General features: G+C 40.1%; 1 protein-coding gene across 1 annotated transcript in view; it reads left to right on the forward strand.

Moving 5' to 3' along the window:
• The window catches only part of LOC139445527 (uncharacterized), a 113,195-nt gene that overhangs the window by 19,622 nt on the left and 68,067 nt on the right, over positions 1–25,506 (forward strand). The window contains exon 3 of the mRNA XM_071226669.1: positions 20,601–20,684. Coding sequence (XP_071082770.1) covers positions 20,601–20,684 — 84 coding nt within the window. The remainder of the gene's footprint in view (positions 1–20,600; positions 20,685–25,506) is intronic.

Below are 25,506 nucleotides of genomic sequence, written 5' to 3' on the forward strand. Positions count from 1 at the left end.
CTTTGTTCATTTGTTTACTGCGTTTGGATGCCTGATGGGAAACAGTTTTAATTCCATCACAACGCACCATAAGTATACAATGTAACAGTGTAGATTGATATGTGACGTATAGATATTGTGGTGGATAACATAAACTGCTAATTGTTTATAACACATGACATGCTTCTGACATATGACACGATGACGACTCTTTATCGCATAACGCCTGACGTGATTATAATGGCATGGCACGATTATGACGCATGACATGATGATACCAAATGACGCATGTCAGTTATGATGCTTTAAGTGAGTGAGTGAGTGAGTTGGGTTTAACACCGCTTTTAACAGTATTCCAGTTATATTGCGGCGTGTCAGCTTAATGTGGGAGGAAAACCCGAAGTGATGCAGGTCTCAGACGTTTACCACTTCGGTGAAACCCACGAGCACGGGTATGGTGCTGACAAACCTAGAAACATAATCGGGGTGAACCGGGATTCGAACCCACAATCATAGGTTTCTGGCGTGTCAAGGGGACGCAACTCTGCACAGCGAATCGCGGCGCCTTAGACGACAGGGCCACCCGTCGGGGATCTTTGGGATGCCCTGGACAGACGGGTGCGACAGCGTAACCCACAGCCCCAGACACTCCAGCAACTAGCACATGCACTACAGGCAGAATGGGCTACATTGCAGCAACATCAGATTCAGAGACTAATTCGCTCTATGTCGAGACGATGTCGCGCAGTTCTGAACGCCAATGGTGGTCATACGAGGTACTGACTTCAGCGCCATCAAACGTCGATGTGTGATTCATAAACATTTTCCGATGTCTTATAAAACAGTGATACCTTGACATTTCCTGTGTAAAATTTCTTCGAATTCCATTTACTATTAACTTGTCCACAGTGTATCAAAATAAAAAGAAATCTGTAGTTAAAATTCTTATATGCGTTTCTCTTTTGAGAGAGTATATATTCTGTCTCCCAAAAAAATCCCAGAAATTTGAGTATAAGGACATTTTGAGAGTGTGGCGAGCCTTCAGGTTACATTGGCAGATGAACACCCGTGGTGTTGCTGATAGAGAGTGGGTTGAAAGACGTGTTAAATGTCAGAGACATTTTAAGTGCATATAATGACAACAGGTAATACCAAAAAGAATACGTATTGGAGAGATTCGAATGAAATTTACTTTGGTTAAACATGTCACATGAGTAAATATTTGCACATAATACATGTTCAAGATCTATCAAGCACAGAATATTTTTAACCTTTCCATCATGTCATGACCATGAACAAAGGTTTGTAATATGGACACACCTTTTCAACATCGTCGTTACCCATGTAATATCTGCGTTTGGGCCCGCACGAGGGGTGATTGGTCATCACATAGAAGGAATTGCGCCAGAGTTAAACAAAACTTTACTTGATGTCATAGAAGTATTTCCACATTCAATTGAGCAAATTGTCAGTAAAATAAGAAGGGGACTGTGACCTTTGTAAATGGACGAACTTAAGGAATGTGCATTGATCAAGTACGTGAAGGAAAAGGACTTAACACCATGAAGATACGCTAGGGAAGGATGCCACTTCCGATTCCACCGTAAAACGATCGGCAGCAGAGTGTAAGCATCGCAGGGAAAGCCTTGAAGGCAACTCCTGTTCTGGAAAGCTTCAATCGTCAACCACACCAGGAATTATCCAGAGAATCGACGATGTCGTGATGATCGACAGATGAATAACTGACCCTTACATCGTACTTCCGTAGACATTTCGCTGGGGCAGTACATTTCATTGTCGCAGAAACTCTGGCAATGAAGAAACGTTTGGTTCAAAAGCTTCTTACATCTGATCAAAAACGGGCCAGGCACGACATGCCTCTTGTTAATCTAGCTCTATTTTAAGCTCATCCACATAGGTTCTTGCAACGATTTTTGACTCTTGGTGAAAACCGGGTTAGCCAAGTAACCAAAGAAACCAACGACTGGAAACGTTATGGCCTTCGTTTCTGGGATAATGAGGGCGTCATCAAGGTGGACTATCTTCCAAAAGGACATACAGTATACTACGGTTATAACGAACTCAAAGGGACCACTAATGTTTGTTCGTTATAACCGTAGATCGTTATAAGCAGATATACAGCATATATACAAGAAATGGGCGGGACTAAAAATAAGTTCGTTAAATCGGCCATTTCGTTATAAGTGTGTTCGTTATAACGGTAGTTTACTGTACAAAAAACGGTATATTAGTCTGCACTTTTGAGGCAATTACGGGATGAAGTTAAGACTGAGATGGGGAGGCTGAGAAAAGGTATATCCTTCCATCAGAACAATGCGCCAGTGCACAAATCAGTCATTGCCATGACCACTTTAGACGAGTGTGGCTTTGAACTCATTCAGTACCCACTTTATTTTCCTGATGTGGCTTCGTCAGACTTCGATCTGTTCTCGTGATGAAAGCTTCAGCCTGATCCCACTTTGACTCGAACGATGACGTCATGACAGCTGTGGATGACATTTTGGGCAGCCAAGAGAAGAACATCTGCTAAACTGTGATAACATCCCCCCAAAATCAACGTGGAAGGGGATTATGTTGGAAGTAAATCAATTTAATGTCTTCAGGTCAATATTTCTATGTGAGGCTTGGAACTTATCAATCAACCATCAATAGTTGATAGCCCGTAAGGTGGCTGTGTGAGTCAATGCAAAGTACTGCAATGAACTGTATATGTCGTGTACTACCATTTGTATGTTAAGACCTTTCGCGTGCACTAATTCACAGTACACCTACAAGATTAAGCTCCTGGAATTGGAGCGTTCATTTCTCCAGGGTTCCTTATGTCAGCCCTTTACTAGAGCAAGGCTCCCGTGAGAGTATTGATAAAAGTATCATCAGAGATTATTTGGAAGGCACATCTGGCGAACATTTGTCCTCTAAGATGACCACATTCAGACAACAGAAGAATAGGTTCCAATAACCTTTATAATGCCTTTGTTATCCTATTGTTCTAGGCCGCCTCCCATTAGCGTCATCAAATTGATGATTCTATCCCCGTTTGCGTCATGGCAAAATACGTTAAAAGATGGCACTTGTTGTTACCCTGCCTGGCTCTCGGCATTAATGGCACAACACAATGACTGCGATAATCTTGAACGAGACGTTAAACCCAATTCACTTCACCTCACAACCTAATGTTCTATTTAGTTACTGTAATCTTGTTATCACATGACATAGTTTACATAAGATGTTAAATCTGTATCTCCGTTAGACGTTGGACGGGCAAGTAGACGTGTAGCAAGTAGTCGTGTAACGTTTTCGGACTTCTGTATTATGTGCGACGATGATACTTCAGGGCAAGAACGGTTCATGTCTTCAGCAAACATGTTGTACTCAATTAGTTGTAAATACGTTTACATTAAGGGCAAGTGTATAAAACGCATCCTTAAACATTTGAACAGCAAAAACATTGCCGATAGCATTATTTACTCAGTTACATGCTGCAACTCTGCAAATGCACCTAATAGCTGCCTTAGATTACATGTTTTCATTCCATCTGTTTTGTAGCGCTATCTGTATCAAGTACATTGACTAGCTAAACTAATAAATCGCAATTCTATGTCAGTGCACAGTCTGTTCTGTCAGTCAATACACGCTATCCCTTGAGTCCCCATTATAACACCGGTAGACCTGCTCACATAGTAACTGACAAGTAACTGGTACCATTATCGTTATTAGTAAATCTATTTTCTGCATTACTAAACTCTATTGTTTATTATCATTTTCTAAAAGTTGGGCATATAATTATGAGTACATTGATACGGAAATATATCTCTGTTATTAATAAATATACTTTTTTCTGCCAATATGGTGTCATCGGACAGACGCTTGTGTACGCATTCTTTGTATCCAAAAGGATATGAAAGTCCATGTTCTCTTGACATGGTAGGGTTTGTTAACGTCCGTGTGCTGATAGTGTTGTAGAGCGAGTATTGACCACCATCTTACACTTCATTCAAAGCCAAGGTACCAGCGCGGCTAGACCGGAAGGCAATGCATAGATTAAAAATCTTCTCGTTATAACGTCGGCATCGTTTCCATCAATTCTAATTTCTGAAGAAAGGTCCCGATATAGAAATCGATTATTGATCCTTGTCTTCGAAACGTGAACCAATGAATTGTTCGTAAGGATAAGAGTCAGTTTGCCTGAAATACAATCATGATTCTATTACACACCGATAGCTTTAGGCAAAAGCCTCGGTTATATTTTAACATGACGTACATCTTGCCCGTGCAATCCAATTTCGTCACATTCCAACGCCGTTCGGGTACCACATTCAATAACAACCTAAAATATAAATAGACCAAAGTGCGCTGAATAGAAACAAGATTATTTTGCAACTATTAAACACTTAACACTGACACAGTTAAGATCCGTTAAGTATTGTAATATGACAGTTATAATTGCTCTTCAGAGCATGTAAAGGGTAATGGCGTAAATGTTAAGAATTGCGTTTGGAATTTCTGTTGCCTAAACCATTTCGGATAATGTGATACAGACATCACTTAATTGAAATATCTATAAAGTGTCTTTCACGACCAACACTACCACCTTCGACCGTTTACATAGGCTAAATAGTTGTCGTCGATCAATTCTGACGTGAATGCCCTTCAACGGCAATTTAACGGGAAGTGCAACAAATAAAAAGTTTGAAAATGTTCATGCATATGTACAGAGAACATATCAGTGTTACAAATGCAGAAAGTATGGATTTCCTCGTATCTGAAATTAAACACTTCTTCACTCCAAGTCAAATAACACGGGTCACAATTGGTCTTCAGCAACCCATGTTTGTCGTAAGGGGCGACTAACGGGATCGGGTGGTCAGGTTCTCTGACTTGATTGATGTCATCGTATCCCAATTTCGTAGACCGTGTCAGTCAGTAGACTGTCTGGTGCAGATTATTTGCGTATAGCTTGAATATTGCTGAGACCGATGTTGAACAACAAACAAATATATCATAAAATTTCAAGGCCAGAGAAATCCTGTCTCGATTATCCGTCGAAACAAGCGACATCTAATATCTCGACTGAAGGGGTTTCAACGTTAGACTCCTGACCTATGCTTATCTGTACGGTGATCTTATGTTTGCACTGCTTTACTCGAACTACGGATAACTCGAAACTTTCAATTAAACCTTCTCCTTCGAGCTAACAGAAATTTTATCTTCACATGTTTTAGTGTTATTATATGGAATCACATCGTATTCAAAGAAGATTGGGGGAGGGTGTGTGTGTGTGTTCGTCTAAGGCGCCGCATTTCGCTGTGCAGAGTTGCGTTCCTTGGGCACGGAGAAACCTATGATTGTGGGTTCTAATCCCGGTTCGCCCCGATAATGTTCTAGGTTTGTCAGCACCATACCTGTGCTCGCACCATACCCGCGCACCATACCCGTGCTCACCGAAGTGGTAAAAGTCTGAGACCTGCACCACTTCGGGCTTTCCTGGCCCACTAAGCTGACACGCCGTGATATAACTGTAATACTGTTAAAAGTGGCGTTAAGCCCAACTCGCTCACTCAAAGACGGCTGTTATTGAGAAGATATCAAACTCATTTCAGAGGCAGGCCTGGTGTTAGTTCTACGTCCAAGAATATAGATGTTATTTGTTCTAAACTTCGCTGTCAGGCATTTTTGTGAGCATTTCAAATAATGAGTCATTTCCACTTCTTGACAATTGAGGCGCTTGGCTATAGTATTAGGGATTGCCTCAAGTGATTGTTAAGACGCGTGTTATTCCCGCAGAATTGCCATCGTTATGTTCCTGGTGAGTAGCTATATCATTACAATCAGATCAAGGTTCCATGGATATGCGTTCTCTAGCAATACAATGAGACAGCTTAGACGTTTTCTTCATGATTCCAATAGTAGCTTGAAGAAATTTGAAAAGATCAAAGAATTTTCAGATGATTACGTATTTTGGTAGCAGGCCTGCTGAAACTTTCATGTCGTTTAGAGCAAGTCATGAAACAAAACAGAATAGGAACGACCGCACGTGTACCTAATATCAAATTTTAAACAAGCAATTATTGGTTCAGTACAAACGTTTCAAAATATGTTTTTCAACTAATTCGGACAAATAGTCAAATCCTTGTTGTGTTCAAACAAGAATAGTCACAGACACTAGGATTCCACGCAACCTATAGCAATATTATAGCTATATCATAGTCACGGGTGGATCAGGGTGTTGGAAATATCAAGATGTTTATGTCAATAATATTCCAAAGAGCTAAAGATTGTTTTCATCAAATGTGGATAGAAAAACTAAGAAATAGCAAATGTACATATACCTATTCTCTCTTCAAACAACAATTTATACTCGAAGAATATCTAATATCTGTTACAATAAAACAAATTCGAGTATCGCTAGCGCAGTTCAGAGCAGGAGATCATGATTTAAAGATCTATAAAGGTATATTTAAAAAGTCTAACAATATCTGTACATCTTGTAACCTTAATGTTGTAGAAAATGAGTATCATTTTATGCTTGTGTGTAAACTCTATCGTCAATTAAGAAACAAGTATATTCCAAAGAAGTTTATAACTTACCCAAATATTAATTTGTTTTGCATACTCATGTCAACTTCAAATATTACTTTATTACAAAATATTGCATTGTACATACATCATGCATTGTTAGTTAGAAGAAACACCCATACCTTCTAAATACCTTGAACTATGGGCCTATGGCCTTTCAGTTTGCAATGAATAAAACAACTTGAACATAGTCACAGACAGCAGGATTCTATGCATCTCGTAACGATATTATAGCAATATCATAGCCAGACACATGGATGCTGTGCATCTCGTAACAATATTATAGCTGTATCATAGCCACAGACACCAGGATTCCACGCATTTTCTATTAGCCTCAGTTACAAATAATATAAAGCAACCCTTTGAAAACTATTTCCCACCTTTATAACATTTAAAAGCATCTCTAATTCCGAGGAAAATGTCTTTCTGCGAGCCAACCTCGGAGCCATGACAATTGTATGTTCATGCAGATAATGTCACTAAAGAAAGATTGCTTCGAGGAATGGATGAACCGTCCCATTCTTAGAGTTACAAGCAAGTGTAAGAACTCCCGTCATATGTTCTTAAGTGACTCAACAGAAGCAACCCATCAAACAAGTACTAAAGTACTCACGGAAATGAAAATAAACTGTTTTTTCGACCTCAGATCTTAAATTATTGCAGTTAATATACAAAATATGTAAATATTCAAACAACTAAATTAGTACTAATTGGGCCGTGGCACAAATACAGCGTATCAAATGTTTTTATGCCTTTTTACACGTAAAAGTGTGTAAAAATGTGAATAAAACAGACTATTGTGAAACAGGGCATAACCAGGTGTAAGTAGATCAAGGTGACCTCTGACACCGACAAATTACCTCCTGTAAAGTACATTTTGTATTGTTCACTGATATCAAACTAGCAAATCCAGACTAGTACTTTTCGAGTTATTTTGTTATTTCGTATTTACAGCTACGTAACACTTTGTGTCGATTTTTAAATTGAGAAAAACAGGGTTTTTTCATTTCCGTGAGTACTTTAGTATATCCGTGGTCTATTTGTCCCGACGTGACATGTATACACACATATACGTCAAGTTGTAATATGATTACAAGAACCATTTCCATAATCATAAGAAATCTCTACTAAAAGCGAATCTATAGTACGATTCCGACTATATAGTGATGATTTGAGGTGGGGAATACCCTTAAATCAGTATAAATGACACGTACGCTGTAGTCTTTTGTACACACATTACTATTGTGAGGGGATCAAACAAAAGCCTTAATTAAAGGGTAATTCTGGGATGTAGTACGACTGGCACGGGCTTCATGTCCTCCGTGTGTGCATAGCCACAGATACACAATTAAGGGGCAAATAGCCTAGACTAAGTAGTTGGAGAGTTAACATTTAACATTTGAGTTAACATTTAACATCGCATTGGAATATCTGTCATATAGCGAGGGGAACACATTCTATCTTTATTAAATAATATCAACTTTGGAAAGTAAAATATAAGGTAAATATCACAAATTAGACATGCAAAATGAGACTGCTCCAATAGGAAACATATATAACTATATGAACTTCCATAATGGTTAAAGGCATGCTTTTATTACACCTACTTTCAAATAGCTGAAACAAAGGAACACAGTAGAGAAAAAACACCTTTAACGTCTTGTCACCGGGGCTTTGAAAAACAGGTTAAGTTAATTATTTCAAGAGACAGTTTGATGCCTGAAGGCAAGACAAAGAATCGCAAAAGAGCAAGCAGGTTCACATTGAAATGGTTTGTAGAAATAGCTTACTAGATGCAATAGGCATCACCATTGAAAATGGAACAACTGTCTGGTTCTGTGGAAGATAAGGCTTTCGATCCAATGACCATGACACTTGTTATGATGCTTCTGTCCTTCGATCCCGAAGTATAAATAGAACGTTGAGTGTCGCATTTTGCTGATAATATCTTTGTGGAAATAATTGATTCATAGTTTAAGCATGACAGAGACCATCTGCCAAGGAAGAGCAGGCAGAGTAGTGTGATACTACATCAACATCAGCATTTGCAGCTTTGTGGTGTGACATTATCCAAACACCAAGTAATCGCAAAATAATTGGGAGGGTCTAGGTAGAGTAAAGGTTTAAAGGGCAAGCTATGTAATGGGAGAGTGCAATGAACAATGGTCTCAACGTTAAACCATTGTATTGGGAAAGACCAAAATGAGGAATGCTTCTGGGAAAACCTGAATGTTCGACGAGAGTATAAAATGCGAGCGAAACTGAAAAGGGTCTTAAAAGAGTAACATAAGGTGCGTGGAGAGAGCAATTGAAGAGGGATGTTAAGGAAAACATAGGTATACGAGAGGGACTATTGAGGAGGTGAAGGGGCTCTTAAATGGTCATAAGAACGATAAGACATGAATTGAAGAGGGGCTTAAGGGGACATACGAGTGAGCGAGAGACACGGAAGTGGGCCTTAAGGGAAACATAGGTCTGAGAGACATGGCTTAAAGACGGACACTCAGGATAACATAAATAAATTGAATAGGAGCTTAAAGAAAACATATGTGTGAGACAAAGACTGAAGTGTTTCTGAAGAGAGAGAACTTGAAAGGGATTTAAAGGGTTACGTTGAGACAGAGAGTTGTTGGTATATCACACTGTAGGGTGAAACATCAGGCGAAGGCGCAAGGCGGATGAATAATGACATTATACCTGGAGTAGTTATGCTCTAATCTCCTTTGCGCATGTTGTCCTACAGAGTAAATGTCAGTGGAGCTGGTCTTTTATAATTATGACGAGACGGATCCCCTTCCGCTATCACGCCATGCTTCCGTTTAATCTAAATTATATCCATGCGATGTCGCAACTGGCGTCACTACCCTTATGCGCAATCACCTCCTGCTTGAACGAATGTGAAACATGCTGGGAAGGTCGGAAGACCAATTAACTATTTTTCGTCCTACAGACATGTAGTTCAGTTTTCGACCCGATAATCTTTGTACTTTTATTTCATACAGTGGGTAGTCCTGGATATAGTTGTAGTGAATAAAGCTTTCTCGGTGTTACTGCAGCTTCAGTCTCAATTGTTCAGTGGACAAAGATGGCCCAGTTGTCAAAGACACCGTAACTCGTTGTGCATATCTGTGCCAGGAGACGTTTCTTTCTTTCTATGCCTCGGTACCATCAACTTTTCCGTCAACTTGCCGGAAGACATGTCCGATTCATCTTTTGTACTGGATTCCAAAGCTCCATAGAAACCCGTACAAGAGAGAGAGAGAGAGAGAGAGAGAGAGAGAGAGAGAGAGAGAGAGAGAGAGAGAGAGAGACAGAGAGGGGTGGGCGGACATGGGCCTGGGAGAGAGAAGTTGAAGAGAACCTTAAAGGGAAACATAGGTCCCCTTTGCATAAAATAAGGAGGGCTAAGTGGGAAACATAGGTGTAAGCGACAAAACTTCACTAGGGGCTTAAAGGGAATTTGAACGGAATTTGAACGTAAAGTGTAACACACGTATAAACTTGATGTTTGTTTAATAAAGGTACTAGCGATTGTTCTGAAACGTCGCAGTGACATCAAAAAGCAACTCTGACTTTATTCAGACACCTTCTAAAAAGATAACTAAAACTAATCAAAAGTTTATCAATGTTTAAAGGGATAGATAATCTACAAAGATACAAGGTACAAAAATGTTTACTTGGTTTTGGTAAACTTACAAATAAGAAGGGCGCAAAGTCATGAAACGAAGTATGTGTTGCGCTACGCGCGAACAACAGACACAATGAGAGGTATTGAAAGTGCTAATATCATGGGCATATAGAACTGCAGAATTTGATAGATCCCTAATTGACATATCGTATTGAAAACATCGAAAGGGGCTCGTAAATAAGGCTTTGTCATGTCGGTCAATTTCTAAGAAGCGGAAGCGGAGCCTTTATATACAGAGGCTCCATATATGGTCATGCAGGAGATGTCCTCCCAAATGACACGCTTGATCGCACAACAAGCCCGTTCCCTACATTCGGCAAGCCTCCGTTCAAGGTCATCCTCGGCAAAGTAATCATATTCTTCATCCCGTTTCGCACTTAGGCATTCTCCATTACACGATGGCGTGTCAAAGTAGACAGTGCTGTTTGTTGTAGTGGACTGTTTCATTGTTCTTCTTTGAAAAAAAGTACGAAACAAATAAAGAAATGACGCAGCAAAGGAATCGCATCGCCCAAATCTATCCAAATACCCCTCGAGATCGGTCGACAACTTGTATTATGTTAGTTATTGTAGAGCCATTTAGGAGTGAGTGAAAATGTAACGCCGCTTCGAACTGTAGTTTATTTATATCCCGGAGCTTCAGCTTGATGAAGGAGGAACCGAAAACGTGATGAAGGACTTCGACGTTTGCCAGTTTTGTTGTAACCCACGAGCGAATATCAAAGCTCAAATGATGACGCCAGGTTTGCGCGAAAACGGTATGCATGTCCCGCCCTACAGGTCGTACGACCACGAGCTTGATAAATCAAGGATCTGAGTACGCAACCCATACATCGCTTGACCCAACCATATAGGAATGCAGTAATAATTAGTATTTATTAAACGTAGATTGTACAGATGTAACCGTTTCGTGCAAATTTTAGATTAGAAATAAAAGAATGCATTTGGCAGCAAGTCTGATTCGGCCCAGCCACAATTATTTACAGATTGTTGTGATATTACTAAAACATTACTGATTCACTTACTCAAACGTCAAGTATCGCATCACAAGTTGACAGACTATGCGATACTCAGCAACTTGTGAAACTTCAATGGCGACATGAGCAAAAATTTCGCTGTGAACGGCTACCATGCACAGACAATTATGGCATTAAAGGAAATTGAAGAAACTATTTTTACGCTGCCCTTTAGCTTCCAATTATATTAAATTATGAAATCTATCAGGCCATATATCAGACATATGCCTAAATGCAATGGCTTAGTGTCACTGCTGATTCGTTAGACAGGGATGAAATGTTGAAAATGAAAAAAACATTGCCAGTAGGAATTGGTCCCATTACTATCAAGCCATATTGTTGAAATACCAATGTGTTATCAAGGAATTAAACCAGACGACAAATCTACTATCTTCCTACCTATATATATATATATATATATATTAATATTACATTTTGATTTCACCTCAAGGATTTAACCTCATGACTCTTAGTCAAAGACGACGAATCTGGTCAAGTTAATTACGCCCGACTCTTCCGGGGCGGTCGGATAGCCGAAGACCCAGGTTCGATTCCCGACATGGGTACAATGTGTGAAGCCCATTTCTGTGTCCCCCGCCGTGATATTGCTGGAATATTGCTAAAAGCGGCGTAAAACCATACTCACTCACTCACTCACGTCCGACTCTTCCACCAGGAACAACAATGTCACCTCCGTGGAAGGAAGATTGCATTCGTATAACTTGGATGACACAAGTAGAGAAGAAAATAAATAGCGAACACTGTGAAACACTGTGAAACACTGTGAAAAAGACTGTTTAAACTGGAAAAGTAATGAACCATATGACTAACAGTGAGTGAGTGAGTGAGTATGGTTTTACGCCGCTTTTGGCAATATTCCAGCAATATCCGTCGGGGGACACCACAAAGTGGCTTCACACATTGTACCCATGTCGGGAATCGAACCCGGGTCTTCGGCGTGACGAGGGAACGCTTTAATCGCAAGGCTACCCGACCGCCCCTCTATGACTAAGAATATAATCACGTCGAAACAATAATGTGTATGTACCATATTTTCAAGTTGTTAAATATGAAAACAAAACTTCTAAACACTCACATTTGTTACATTTTTTATTACATCTTGTTTGAATTTCCTTCTGTATTAGCGTACGGTCACCCAATATATGATGGTGAAAAAAGTGTTACCACAAGTAACTGTAACATTTTAGACAGACATAACTTCAGATCCGCTAGACCTCCTGCCTATACACATTACATACATGGGTATTTTTTAAGTTACAGCGGACAGCAGCACAAATAAAACATAAATATTCGAGTGAGTTGTCAGTCTTAATCAAGGAAGCACGGATGAAAGGCTTGAAACTGTACAAGATGCAGTATCTCCTCAAATATGTTTTGTGGTAAATCGTAACACTTCACTAGCATATATGAGAGGCATTGAGATTGTATAGCACACCACTTTCCGACCTAACACGAACCGGACACGATATAACAAAAACTATGTAAGGCTTACCAGTTTTCAACCTACAATGCACGTCAGTATTACGACGTCACACAGCTTATTGCGATGCAAAAGATATGCCTAAAACTTGAAATACACTATTCTTGTCGATTTCTATAACAACCTGCATTGCTGCATGAACTTTGACTATTCTGGTAGCCGCGACTCTAAGGTAACCTCTGACTGTACATATTGTTATTATAAAGTGCCAACCGTCACAGATTGAGAAAGGATTAGTTCTGTATTAACCTTCCACATGGACGCGGCCTTCAAATCAGCTGTTTCAATCAGATGTGGTAATTGTGATTTGAAACCTCCGAATTAAGAATCAGAATCCAATATTTTCCAAATTCATGGTAAAATGTGCTTTACTCATACCAAGTGGAGTGGTGTTTTTGTTTTCGTAGGTAATTTGTTGCTTTTGAAGAAAGACATTTATTCCCAACCGTTTTGGTTTTATCAGTGCACTTCAAATAAATTATTTTTTATTTACGTGTTTTTTTATTAATGTTTAAGCTACATGTAGTTTACACTTCTTCAAAATATCCTTTAGGCACATAAGTGGGTGTTTGTATATTGACAAAAATAATATTTTCTATTTATCTGCTTTGCAAACATACTTCTGAATATCAAGAACGTGGTGCTGCAAGCGTACTGTAGTATTAACTGGTATGCAGGGGAGTTAACGGGTATTCTATGTACAAATGATATTCATGTTCAACTATCACACTCTCTCGTCGCTTGATCGAATGAGTGAACCATGAAGAATAATCAGAGAAAATCTGACTTTCGAATTGCAACGTCGAAGATGACGAGGCTATCCGCTCAATTCATCCTTTGATGAAGAAACAAGATGCATGTACTCTTACAAAGGCAGCAATTTCAACGCTAATAAGAAATTGGTTTGCCTTTTTTTGTATGCTCGGGAATCTTCAAATACCTAAATGACATTTTCATTATCAATCAGAAGGTTTTAATATGCCTATTAGTAAGGTTTGATTACATTCAAAATAGAGTATGTACGCAATAAAACTTGCAGCATGGTTAGGTTTATTGATACATCGGGCTTGGTTTGTGGCCAGGAAATATGGAGGTCAGGATTATTCCATAGTTCCTGGCAAAAAAACCAAGATTCTCCATACCATCATCTGCCATTGGAAAAAGAGAAAACATCCGAGAAAGCATCGAAATCCATAGAAAAAAGGCATCCATTAACAGAGACCAAGGTATCAACCTTCCCAGCGTGTACTCCACTGTGCTATAATCCCATCATCAACCACAATGGACAATGCCTTGTGTCACAACACGCGTTGTCATCGTGTATATATATGTACGTTCATCACACTTTGTGTTGTGTAGACACATCATGATAAACTCGATGCACCTACTCAGCATTCACCTGATGAAGGAGCAAGAAGTAGCTCTGAAACAAAGAATAAAAGAAGTTGCTGTCCATGTTCTCCTAACTTCTAAATTCTTATCAAAGCCCCAAATGAAACCAATCTTGGCAGATATTCGGGACTGATTATTCTCTGGCGTTGACGTTTAATATTTACTTTTTAGTATACAATAAACGTTCATTAATCAAGTGAAAGAACAACAACCCTTTTTGCTGGGGTTTTCACCTTTTCGCGAACACCTGGTATCATCACTTTTTTATAGTGATTGGTTAATACGGTAGACACTATCGGAATCGTACAATCGACACAGCGATATCTTATGAATATGGAAAGGGTTTTGTCTCTTTTATTTACAAGAATTCCAGATGAAGCAGTAGTGGTAGTGGTGGTGATGGTGGTGGTGGTGATGGTGTTGGCTATGTTGGTTGTGTAGGGATGTAGAAGATGGAGGTGGTGATGGTGATGATGGTTGTGGTGGTGGCGTTGGTGGTTGTGGTGGTGATGGTAGTTATGTTGCTGGCATTAGTGATGGTGGTGGTAGTGATGGTGTTGGCTATGATGGTTGTGTGGGGATTTAGAATATGGTGGTGTGATGATTGCGGTGCCACTGATAGTGGTGTTGGTGGTGATTGCAGTGATAGTCTTGGTGGTGGTAGTTAGCGTTGATGATGGTGGGGGAACTGATGGTGGTAATGGTAGCTGCGATAAAGGTTTCAGTAATATAATGAGTGGAAGTACTGGCGGTAGCAGCGATTGATGGTCGCTTACAATAAAACCTACAGTGACTTATAAATTAACATTATCAAAATTGTAAGAGATATTAGTTTCTGGTATTAGTTGTATCATGAATTTATTAATGAATGAGTCGGGAACATTACAACCAGTTGTGAAGTATGACAGTTGGTGTCCATCGATCTTGAAGGGCGATAGGGGTAAGATGGGAAATTTTAAATCTGACGTTTTTGGTTCAGTAGTGCGTAATACCGCCACGATTTGTCAAACACTCATTCACTGCGTATGAGTGTCCCAATGGCGATTTGAGAGAGTCTGTTCCACTCCTCTTGCAGCGCCAAGCCAAGTTCAGCCAACGTCGTCGACGGTCTCTGACGTTGACGCAGGCGTCCCCTGTCATGTCACAGACGTATTCAAGAGGGGAGGGGGAGAGGCCTGGGCTCAAAGTTTGGCCATGGCATCCTATGGATGTTGTGCTGCTGGATGTGAGCATTGACGATTTGTACACTGTGAGCACGGGCTTTGTCGTCCTGAAAGACAAAACGTCTTCCTACATGCGGGACAACAAAGGGACAGCAATATGTTGTCACGAAAGTAGTGTCCAGTGACTTCTCCTTGCAAAATATAGAGTGGGATTCGCTCAGTCATAGTGATGCCACCCAACACCATAAACGACCCATCGCTAAATCTGTCATGTCATTGGCTTGACGTTCATTTCGAGGTCGTGAGATACGACCACGTCAATCAGGGAAGTGCATAGTGAATCAGGACTCATCTGAAAGCATGACACGTGACCAGCGATTATTACCCCAGTTTCAACGTTGTGTCCACCATTGACGTCTGTTGGCAATATGAGGATTTCTAATTGTCTGACCCTTAACGGGGCGGTCGGGTAGCCTGGTGGTTAAAGCGTTCGATCGTCACGCCGAAGACCCGGGTTCGAATCCCGACATGTGTGAAGCCCATTTCTGGTGTCTCCCGAAGTGATATTGCTGGAATATTGCTAAAAGCGACGTAAAACCAAACTCACTCACTCACTCACTCACTCACTCACTCTGACCCTTAACTCGTACTCCAGTAGCTTGTTGACAGTTTGCAGCTTTTTTATTCGCCGTTTGAGCTCGATTTCGTAGATCTTGGTTTCGGATCACCCGATCCTGTACTCATGTCGCTGACTTGGGACGCCCTCAACGGGGTCGATCGTCATCATTTTGGGTTTGTTTGTACTTTTTCCATAGTCTGCTGATCAGAGACTGTGAAACATTGTACGTATTGGCCACTGGAGGTTCCTGTCTGTTTCCAGATGCCAATAGCTTGTAGGCACTCCGCGTTTTGCAGACGCTGCAACGCTAGTTCATAGTCAAACAATGACTGAAATCAAGTAAATCACAACTTATGATAATGACTGACATGACTAATGGTCCTCAGAGAATAATCGACCGTCCTTGAATGTGTAAAAATCAGGCTTCAAAAACTACGCACGTATGTGGCACACGTGCAAACTTCAGGATGTGTTTTGGTATTACGTTTTACAGACATAAACGTTCTTGCAAAGGACATATCTTTGTTGTAATGCTTGACGTTAACATTTATATTTCATGATGTCATACTCTTTTTGAATAGTAAACATGCCATCAATTCACAGATCGTGTGTGTGAACATGACACATCAAGTCCATCGCCATCAGATGCGAGTAATCAGAGACTATAAGGGGCTCAGGTTTTGTTATTTCAAACGGCTCGTTCAGTGTACGATGGTATAAAGCTGTGTTGATACCACCCAGAGACGTGGTTGTGTCAACAGAAAAGTATTATCTTTAAAAGACGTCCAGACTGGGCATTGAATTACAAGTTGTCAAATATTGACATACTGATCCGGTTATTGATAAATCTGATATTCATTGAACATATCCGTCTCTCTGGGATATTCGATTTACAGAAAAATAGACATGGCTATATTTATCTTCCTTCAGGTATATGAGCTAAACCATAATCTTCACAAATACGAGTATGTACTTAGTCTTACATCACATATATGGGCACAGACAAGTGATTGGTAGAAATTTCCCACTACCTTATTATAAATATTTGAAACTATTAAGAACTCTTGGTACTCAGTATGGTGTGCATGTAAGTTCATAAACGATAAGTCGCTAATACCATCTTAAAGCAGGGACGAAACATTAAACTATTAAAATGTCCATTACTTCACCATTGTAAACGTTTATTGATTCACAATTGTGCAGTCGTGTCCAGTACAACCCATCATGTGCGTGTGTGTGCGTGTGCGTCACCGATATAAACAATTTGTCGGTTATATTACGGTGTGTCAGCTAAATATGTGTTAGAGACGTCCAAAGTGACGTACCTTTTCTTTGGTGAAACCCAGGCCACGGGCAGAATATGTGCTGAGAGATCAATGTTCATAGCCTATCAAGATTCGAATACACGACCAGCGGATACTGGCATCAAAATGTACAGTAGAATATATACAGCCTCCAGCCTGAGAATTTCATAATAATATTTATCAATCACATGTTTGTCTGGGCCAGACTCGATTATTAACAGGCATTTGTTATATTGCTGGAAAATCGTCTCGTGCTGTGTTGAAAATCAAATTAAACAAACAAACAGACAGATATATATCGCCCATCAGGTACAGTCGTCACGCCAGGTGTCCACCCCCACCCATCCTCCAATTAACAGAAACGTGCCCAAAGCAATTACTAGCCACGTATCTTACCTGCGGAGCTTTTGAACAACATCATAACAAGTGTAACTCTATTCATTCCGATCATTACCTGAGTCCAATGATGGCGTAGTCAGTCTGGCTACTATAAAGAAAGTCGGTTGATTACAATGGGTTCCATCTTACAGACTGACTTTCATGTTACTTTCTAGTCCATGTGTACCGTGTGAGATTGATTTGTACCTATGCCACATTGGTTGCGTTTCCTTGACCACGTGGGAATTCCAGGTCAGAAAGGGTCCCCATTCTAGGAATCATTCTGGATTTAATGTTGAAATGCGTTCTTTGGTGAAAACTTACAAAACAGTATTATTTGTAGTTTGTGTGGGTCCTAGACAGCCCATTTGGAACCTTTCATTCGAGTATTCAATACTTCCACGTAAGTTTGTACGCTCCTTACATTCCTTGAACCGACCGTTGTCAAGCATCAGCATCTCTGGGTCACATCTGTATCTCCTGCATTGCTTACAAGGACTAGTCCGGCTCTGTGATAAGCACCAGTCCGACAGTAATTGATGTCATATTGGGAAGAAACGTTATTTTCCTTATTACAATAACAATATTATCAATTCATTACACTGAAGACATTCGTCATTCCCCAATCCTGGTCGGCCTTAACATTAAGCATACATATTTAGGTCGGTGTTCCAGGAATTACAGAGATCTAATCGCCCACAAATCACATGTATTAATTGTCGATCACCTACAAACATTCGCCGTGCATACCGCCTAGTTAACGCCAGATATAAATCATCGACGACAGGGTGGAAGAAGAACCATCAGAATTGAATTATAAGACTCAAGTGATGGACTTGATCCCCAAAATAGATTTACCTTGTTGAAGGTGACGTATATTTGTCGAATCGATGACCCTGCCAGAATAGTGACGAGTGATTATCCTGGAGTTTGGTTATCAACCTGTGTAAATAGGATTGATTTAGATCCCAGAAGCTCTCTTATATAGCTGCATTAAATGCGTGTAGAATTAAATGTTGAAACGTTAATGCACGTTGCCTTATTACCACTCTGTGCAAATATGCAACATAAGGCTATTATGATTTGTTGGATTCCGGTGTTAGGATGTGAGGATTATAAATATTTGTCGTCATTGAAAGGTTCCAAATTCTGGTTATGATCCCTAGTTGGTAAATGGGTGATTTGGGTTGTATCACCTCTAAGAACTGTATTTGAGTTATGTCACGCCTGATGTGGGCGGAAATCCTAAAGTGACGCAGGTCTTAGATGGTTTCCAGTTCGGAGAAACCCACGCGCAGGACATGGTGCTGATGAACCTAGAAACATAATCAGGGCGCATCTGGGATACTAACACACCCAGGTTTGTCAGCACGGCGACCGTGTGGGTGGGTTGCATCAAAGCGGTAAACATCTACATCCGGATTTCCTCCAACGTAAACATCCATCCACGGCTGATCGGGATAATTAATCGTTTATGTATTTGTGGATACTGTTAAGCAAATAAATTGCTCTAATAATAGAAACCAGTGCCTTTTACACGGACGAACGTGTATGATTGAAAACGTCTTAGTGGTAAGGATTAGTTGAGTAAACGTTATTTCCCAATAATCAAATACTAATTTTAATGGCTGTTACTCGATAACGTTTCAGAAATGTACTCTCTCTGTGTGTTTATTATCCGCAATAAATCATCTTATTGATTAATTATCTTTCTTGAGGGTTATTTTTTTTTAAATTGCAAAAAAATAGTTATTTCGACAACAGACAAAATTATAACGAGCCACTCAATGTTGTTGCCTCTGGATATGATATACGTATAGTGCGCTAAGAGACAACTGATTCATAGAAGAAATGTTCCCTTCGGGTGTTGATGCATTGGCGTTATTAACTATTAGAAATGTCTCAGCATCAGTTTAATTCTCAATGATACCTCATACGTTGGTCATACTTTCATGGCCTCATTCAAAATGGGAATTTGTTTTCGATTTTACCATAGATTTTAACGATCAGTTACAAACGACATCTTGTTCTGCATCTTAAGAGAAAGTTTTAGCAGAGTGGTTGAGGAGTCTAGTCGTTAAAAAAACAACTAGTCACGCTTTGAACACGTGTTCGAGTCCCAGCATGTGATAATGCGCCCCTCATCGAGATATGGATGAAACATGTCCACAAGAGGCGTAAACCCATTCTCATACACCTACATGTACGTCCATAATTAGACGACATTGCAATAACAAGTGCTGAACATGTACATGTACAATGTACATGAAGCCAAACATTGATGTGAAGCGTGAACCTTCCCATGCTCTAGTGTCAGTGAGTTTGGTTTAACGCCGCTTTGAACAGTATTTCAGTTATAACGGCGTGTCAGGTTACTGTGATCGGAAAGCCACTTTGCAGAAACCAACGTGCACGGGAATGGTGCTGAAATATAATCGGAGCGAACTGGGATTCAAACCCACAATCGTAGGTTACTGGCGATCCCAAGGGACCGGTGCTCGAAGGTTGTTCTAATAACTAAGTAACGCCTTAACCTTAATGTCGTTTTATACATGTATTTTGCAAGGAAAGTACACACTTGAAGACTTGATTTGGCCAAATAATTACAAAAGTTATCAAAAGATTACTAGGCTGAAAACAGACGGCGAAATACTGCAAACTTCAGGTCCAAAACACATCTATGATACCCGTATCACATACACACCACCAAATAACCATTTCGGGGTTGTTTCATTTTTAGCCGCCATCAAACATGGGTGTATACTTTCCTTCATTATATACACACAGATTGAACATTGAAGTGATACGTGAATCATACTTCAGATATAACACCAGGCGTGGTTCTGTTGAGTTATCATGTTAAGGCAGGTTTAAAGTTCATGTACATCAGTGTATCATTTTTACATTTATGTTCAAGTAGGTTGAGATATGTTTATTTATAGACATTGTCTTTCTTTTTTCAGACATATCAAATCCGGGAGGTTGCACTCTCTTCGTCGAGGCCTACGGTTTCTATCTGCGACAGTTAAAGCAAATTTAGCAGTTGTGTGAGTATTCCAACTCTTGTCGCCATGTGATTGTCAAATAGACAATAGAGGCGTGCGTAAATTCATCTTCCCGAGGCAAGAGAGTTAACTGACTTTAGAAGTCCAGTTTCCACCCTTGCCGAACTAGGCTGGAATTACTGGGCTCGATCGTAGCGCCACCGGTGGCTGTTACTAGTTATGTCCCTTCTAAGCCTCTCATATGGACCAATCAGATTCCACCTCTCGTATCACTCGCGTTTGCTTCACACAAAATGGTGGCGCCCAGTCAGGACGATCTGATCGACAATCAAGATCTATATTGTGCTAAAACGGGTCTTAAATCGCGAAATGCATCAAATCACGTGTGCACCTTGATTAAAAACATGAAAAAAATTGGAAAATATCTGCTGACAACGAGTTGGCGGTGTACATGTTTTGCAAATCCTGCAATCGACCGAAATCTGCACGACAGTTTACGAACCGGATTTCGATTTTGGTGCGCGATTTTGATTGGACTATTGCATAGACTCGTTAGAATAGCCAAAATGTAACTCCATAATTCCAGCTTAGTTCGGCAAGGTTGGAAACTGGACTTTTAAAGTCAGTTAACTCTCTTGCCTCGGGAAGATGGCGCAAATTTGACACAGGCTGTTTCGTTAACGGAACACTATTGGAAATCTGTCTTCGTTTGTATATGTGTACTCACTGTTTATTTATTTTATCCACAGTTTCAAGTGTAAATATTGTGAAACAATATGGTTCATCTGTGGTCACAGGTGTAAATATTGTTTCACAGTTTGATTAATCTCCACTCATAGGTGTATATACTGTGTGTCAATGTGGTTTATCTTTAGTCAGAGGTGTAAACACTGTTACAATGTGGTTCATCTCTTGTCACAGGTGTAAATAATGTGTGACAATGTGGTTATCTCATAATCACAGGTGTAAATATTGTGTGACAATGTGGTTTATCTCCAGTCAGGGGTGTAAATAATGAGTGAGAATGTGGTTTATCTCATAATTACAGGTACAACTTTTGTGTGACAATGTCATTTATCTCCAGGCAGATGTGTAAATACTGTGTGATAATGTGGTTAATCTCCGGTCACAGATGTACATATTGTGTGTCAATGTTGTTTATCTTCAGCCACATATGTAAATATCATGTGGCATTGTGATTTTACCGCCAGTCACGGGTGAAAACAGTGTCTGACAATGTGGTTCATCTCCAGTCGGAGATATATGTGTGGCAATGTTGTTTCACAAACACATGCAAAGGCACGTGAACTGTTGACCTTAAACACGGAAACATGGAATTCCATCGAACATTATATTGGTCACTCAGCTTTACTGAGGCCTTGAATATGTAACCTGATCAGACTACTTTTAAGGACGAGTCGGATGGCGCTCTTTGAAGTCCTCGGAGAAAGAGCTTGCTCGATTGTACCCCAAAAGTTGCGAAGCTTCTGGAATATTGCTAAACACAAAGGGAAAGTAGATTATTGAATAGGTTAAGTTGGTAGTTTTGGAATAAATAGGGATTTGGCCGTTTTGACACTAACTGAACGAGATCAGTCAACGATATTCCTGAAGCTTAAGTTACATTTCTTAGCAAAATTCATCTATAGAAAAGCATGCCTTGATTTATTATGGTTGATCTTTGTGACAGAGATTTGGTGTTACATTTGCTGAATGTATCTGGAGCAGTGGAGCTTTGGAATCCAGTAATGGACACGTCTTCATGCAACCGCGCGTCTGTTTTCACAACTAACACCATTTAACAGAAGCGTCTGGGCTCTAAACAATCCAATAATGCTTTCAGGAACAGGCAGTGGTGTGAAATTGATGGAAAAGTTCCTGTTCACGACACTATGTCGCTTAGACCTCAAAGTGTAATGTCTCTCGGGGGTGGTTTACTGCTATAGGAGTCATTTCTGTCAACATAATCATTATAAGAATGGACTTAATGATCAGGGCTAATGAATGTACGTGAAGCCGGAGACATGGTGATGTATATTAACACTCTCTGCAACCTCCTCACTGCACGGAGATCCACTTCACTGATCATCCATATATGTAGCAAACCTCGCACGTCAAATTGTACCACGTTAACTCGAAGTGTGTCGTCAGGGTAACAGAGCGAGTGAATACTGTTATTGGCCTTGTAGTAATGGAAGAATCAAAGCCCGATTAGCCTCGGAACTGGAATTCTTTTCATAAAGCGCTACGAGAGTGAACAGGGCCCCGTTCCACAAAGCCATCTCACCGCTAAGGTGATCGTAACCCCCATACTTTAACACTGGCTTACGATAGTCGGAGCGCTAAGATCGCTTCGTGGAACGGTGCCCAGATCTTGGACTGTCAGCACCATAGTCGTAGCCATTGGTTTCACCACAGCGGTAACCGTCTCCATCATTTTAGAGACTCTTCATCACTTTTTTTGCAGGATGCCAGTGACGACGGCTACGACTGTATTATGCCTCATAAAGTGTTACGAACGTGATCCTAAACATAACATTTGTCACGATGACAGTCCCTGAGATTGCTCCGAATAAAAAGCATGGGAACTTAAATGCATGCGCGAGGCTGGTTTTAAGGCACTCTTAAAGTACTGTCGGAAATGCTAGAAAACTGCTGCTTTTTGCCTGTTAAAAAGGATATAATTTTACACAGACTGTTGTTATTGAAATATCGAGTAACTACCGATCGCCCTACCTGTGGTTTGAAGTATTTCAGTCACAAGGAGTCCTATCGACAAGCTTACAGGAGACAAATTAGAACGAAAACAGGAAATTCACATTCATTCAAAGTCCAATGATGGCAGTCTGACGGACTATAGAAATATGCCCACGTGACTCCGTTATAATGATAATAATGTAGTCTTCATAAAACATCTAATCCACACACAAAAATCTTTTGGAGAAAAATCTAAATGTGCATCTTCTAATATGACAAAATGACGCTGCGTTTGTTTTGTTAACATTGCTCCCATGATGCATGTTACATTACACTTGCATAGCCATAACCATGGTACAAGATATGGCGTCTGAACTGGGAAATGTATACAAGATTTTTACACTTTAGAGAGATAGACGGAAACCATTTATCAATTTAGATGAATTCCCAAACTGCCAAACCTATGGGGTTTTCAATTCATACGATCAAATCTACGGTATGATAAGAAAACAAAACAGGTATAGGGGTGGTCTCAAAAACATAACTGGGACGTAAAAGGATATTAGACAGGTTTGATACAGGGTGATGAGGCGTATAATGTACAAGCTTTATGAGCAGAGGTAACCCTGACTTGTAGTAGAATTTGGGAGGAATTAAAGATACAATCAATGTTAACTGCACAAACTATTGTTCTCCACGAGATGGAATTTCGATACACTTCGCGCGGAGATGACCGAGCACTTTTCAGACGAAAATATTCCATTCTGTCTATTAGGTCACGTTATCTCCGAACCATTCATAACTATCACAAGATAACTTACCTTGATGAAGCATTCCACTGACTACATGTAGCTATCGGCAGATGGACAAAAAGCACCCATGGTACCATCAGGTAAAGGTAATCGTGTCATTGTTTTTCACGCTGCAACCCATGATATTGGGCTAATTGATAGATGTGTGCTAGTTGTCGAGGCGAAGAAGAAAAGTGGAGATTTTCATAAGGAAATTATAGGAGGTGATGTGTTCATAGACGGGTTGGAACTTCAGGTATTGCCCATCTTAAACAACGTCAGTGTCATTGTCATGGATAACGCCAGTTAATATAACGTCCGGGAATCAGAATCTGTCGCCCAAACCATGAGTAATGTGAAGGCGACCATACAGGAATATGACATTGTCGATTTCAGACCATAGTTCAACTCATGGAGAAAATTCGGCTGAATAAGAAACCAGTAAAGTACCAGATACATGTGCTGGCGGCACAACACGGTACACGTACGCCAGTCAAACATTTTGAACCCAACCCTGTTGTGCTCATCCTGGCTAAGTGCAACGGGTTCGTAGCAAGACATAGCCCAACATTCAAAAGTATAGATTCATATTCGTCATCAGCGGAGATAATGCTACCTCAAGAAACCATCTGTAGAACAACAAATACTTCTGGATTCCAAACCGCAACCTTCCATTACTCATCCCGTTTCATAGCTCTTAACTAGTCTATCATGATTCCAAGTAAATATAATGCAGTTCATATCCTAAATCAACGCATGTCAAGTAAGTACAATAACAGCAATATTTTGAGACCACCCCAAGCTCGGTGACATTTGCACCTGGGAGAATGTATTGGACGGTGTGAGGTCATCACCTCGGGACAGGTGTTAGGTAATTACCTCAGGTTATAGACCATGTCATACATGCATGACAACTCAAGAATATTTTCAAAGTTGATCATCATTTTACCTGTAAAAGTTAATTTTAAGGTCAATTCGCGTTATTTTGATATATGCTCTTTTTATAGTCCTATGACTCGTATTTATTAAATGAAGCCAGAAAAGCAGTTTTCTAGCATTTCCGATAGTACTTTAGCAACATTACAGCCATTGTACGTTAAGGGAACACCAAGGATGAACTTCACGCTTTGTACCATATTGTAATCGTAACTATGTCTTTAATTCTCGTGCCGAGCGAACGTTGTTACCACTAGGCTACAAGAGAAGGATACAACCGGCGTGCGTGAAACACAGCTGTCCGCAATAACAAAGCTAGATTATAAAACTCCTAAAAAAACTGCACATGCTCAATCAATCACTTATTTATAGAATATGTTGTGTATCGTGCTCATTATCTTCGTGCAGAGAGGGGGCATGGGTGGCCATGATTCTAAGGC

Source organism: Haliotis cracherodii, unplaced genomic scaffold (assembly GCF_022045235.1).
Source record: "Haliotis cracherodii isolate W230 unplaced genomic scaffold, xgHalCrac1.p SCAF_6, whole genome shotgun sequence".
In the NCBI taxonomy this organism is placed as follows: Eukaryota; Metazoa; Mollusca; class Gastropoda; order Lepetellida; family Haliotidae; genus Haliotis; species Haliotis cracherodii.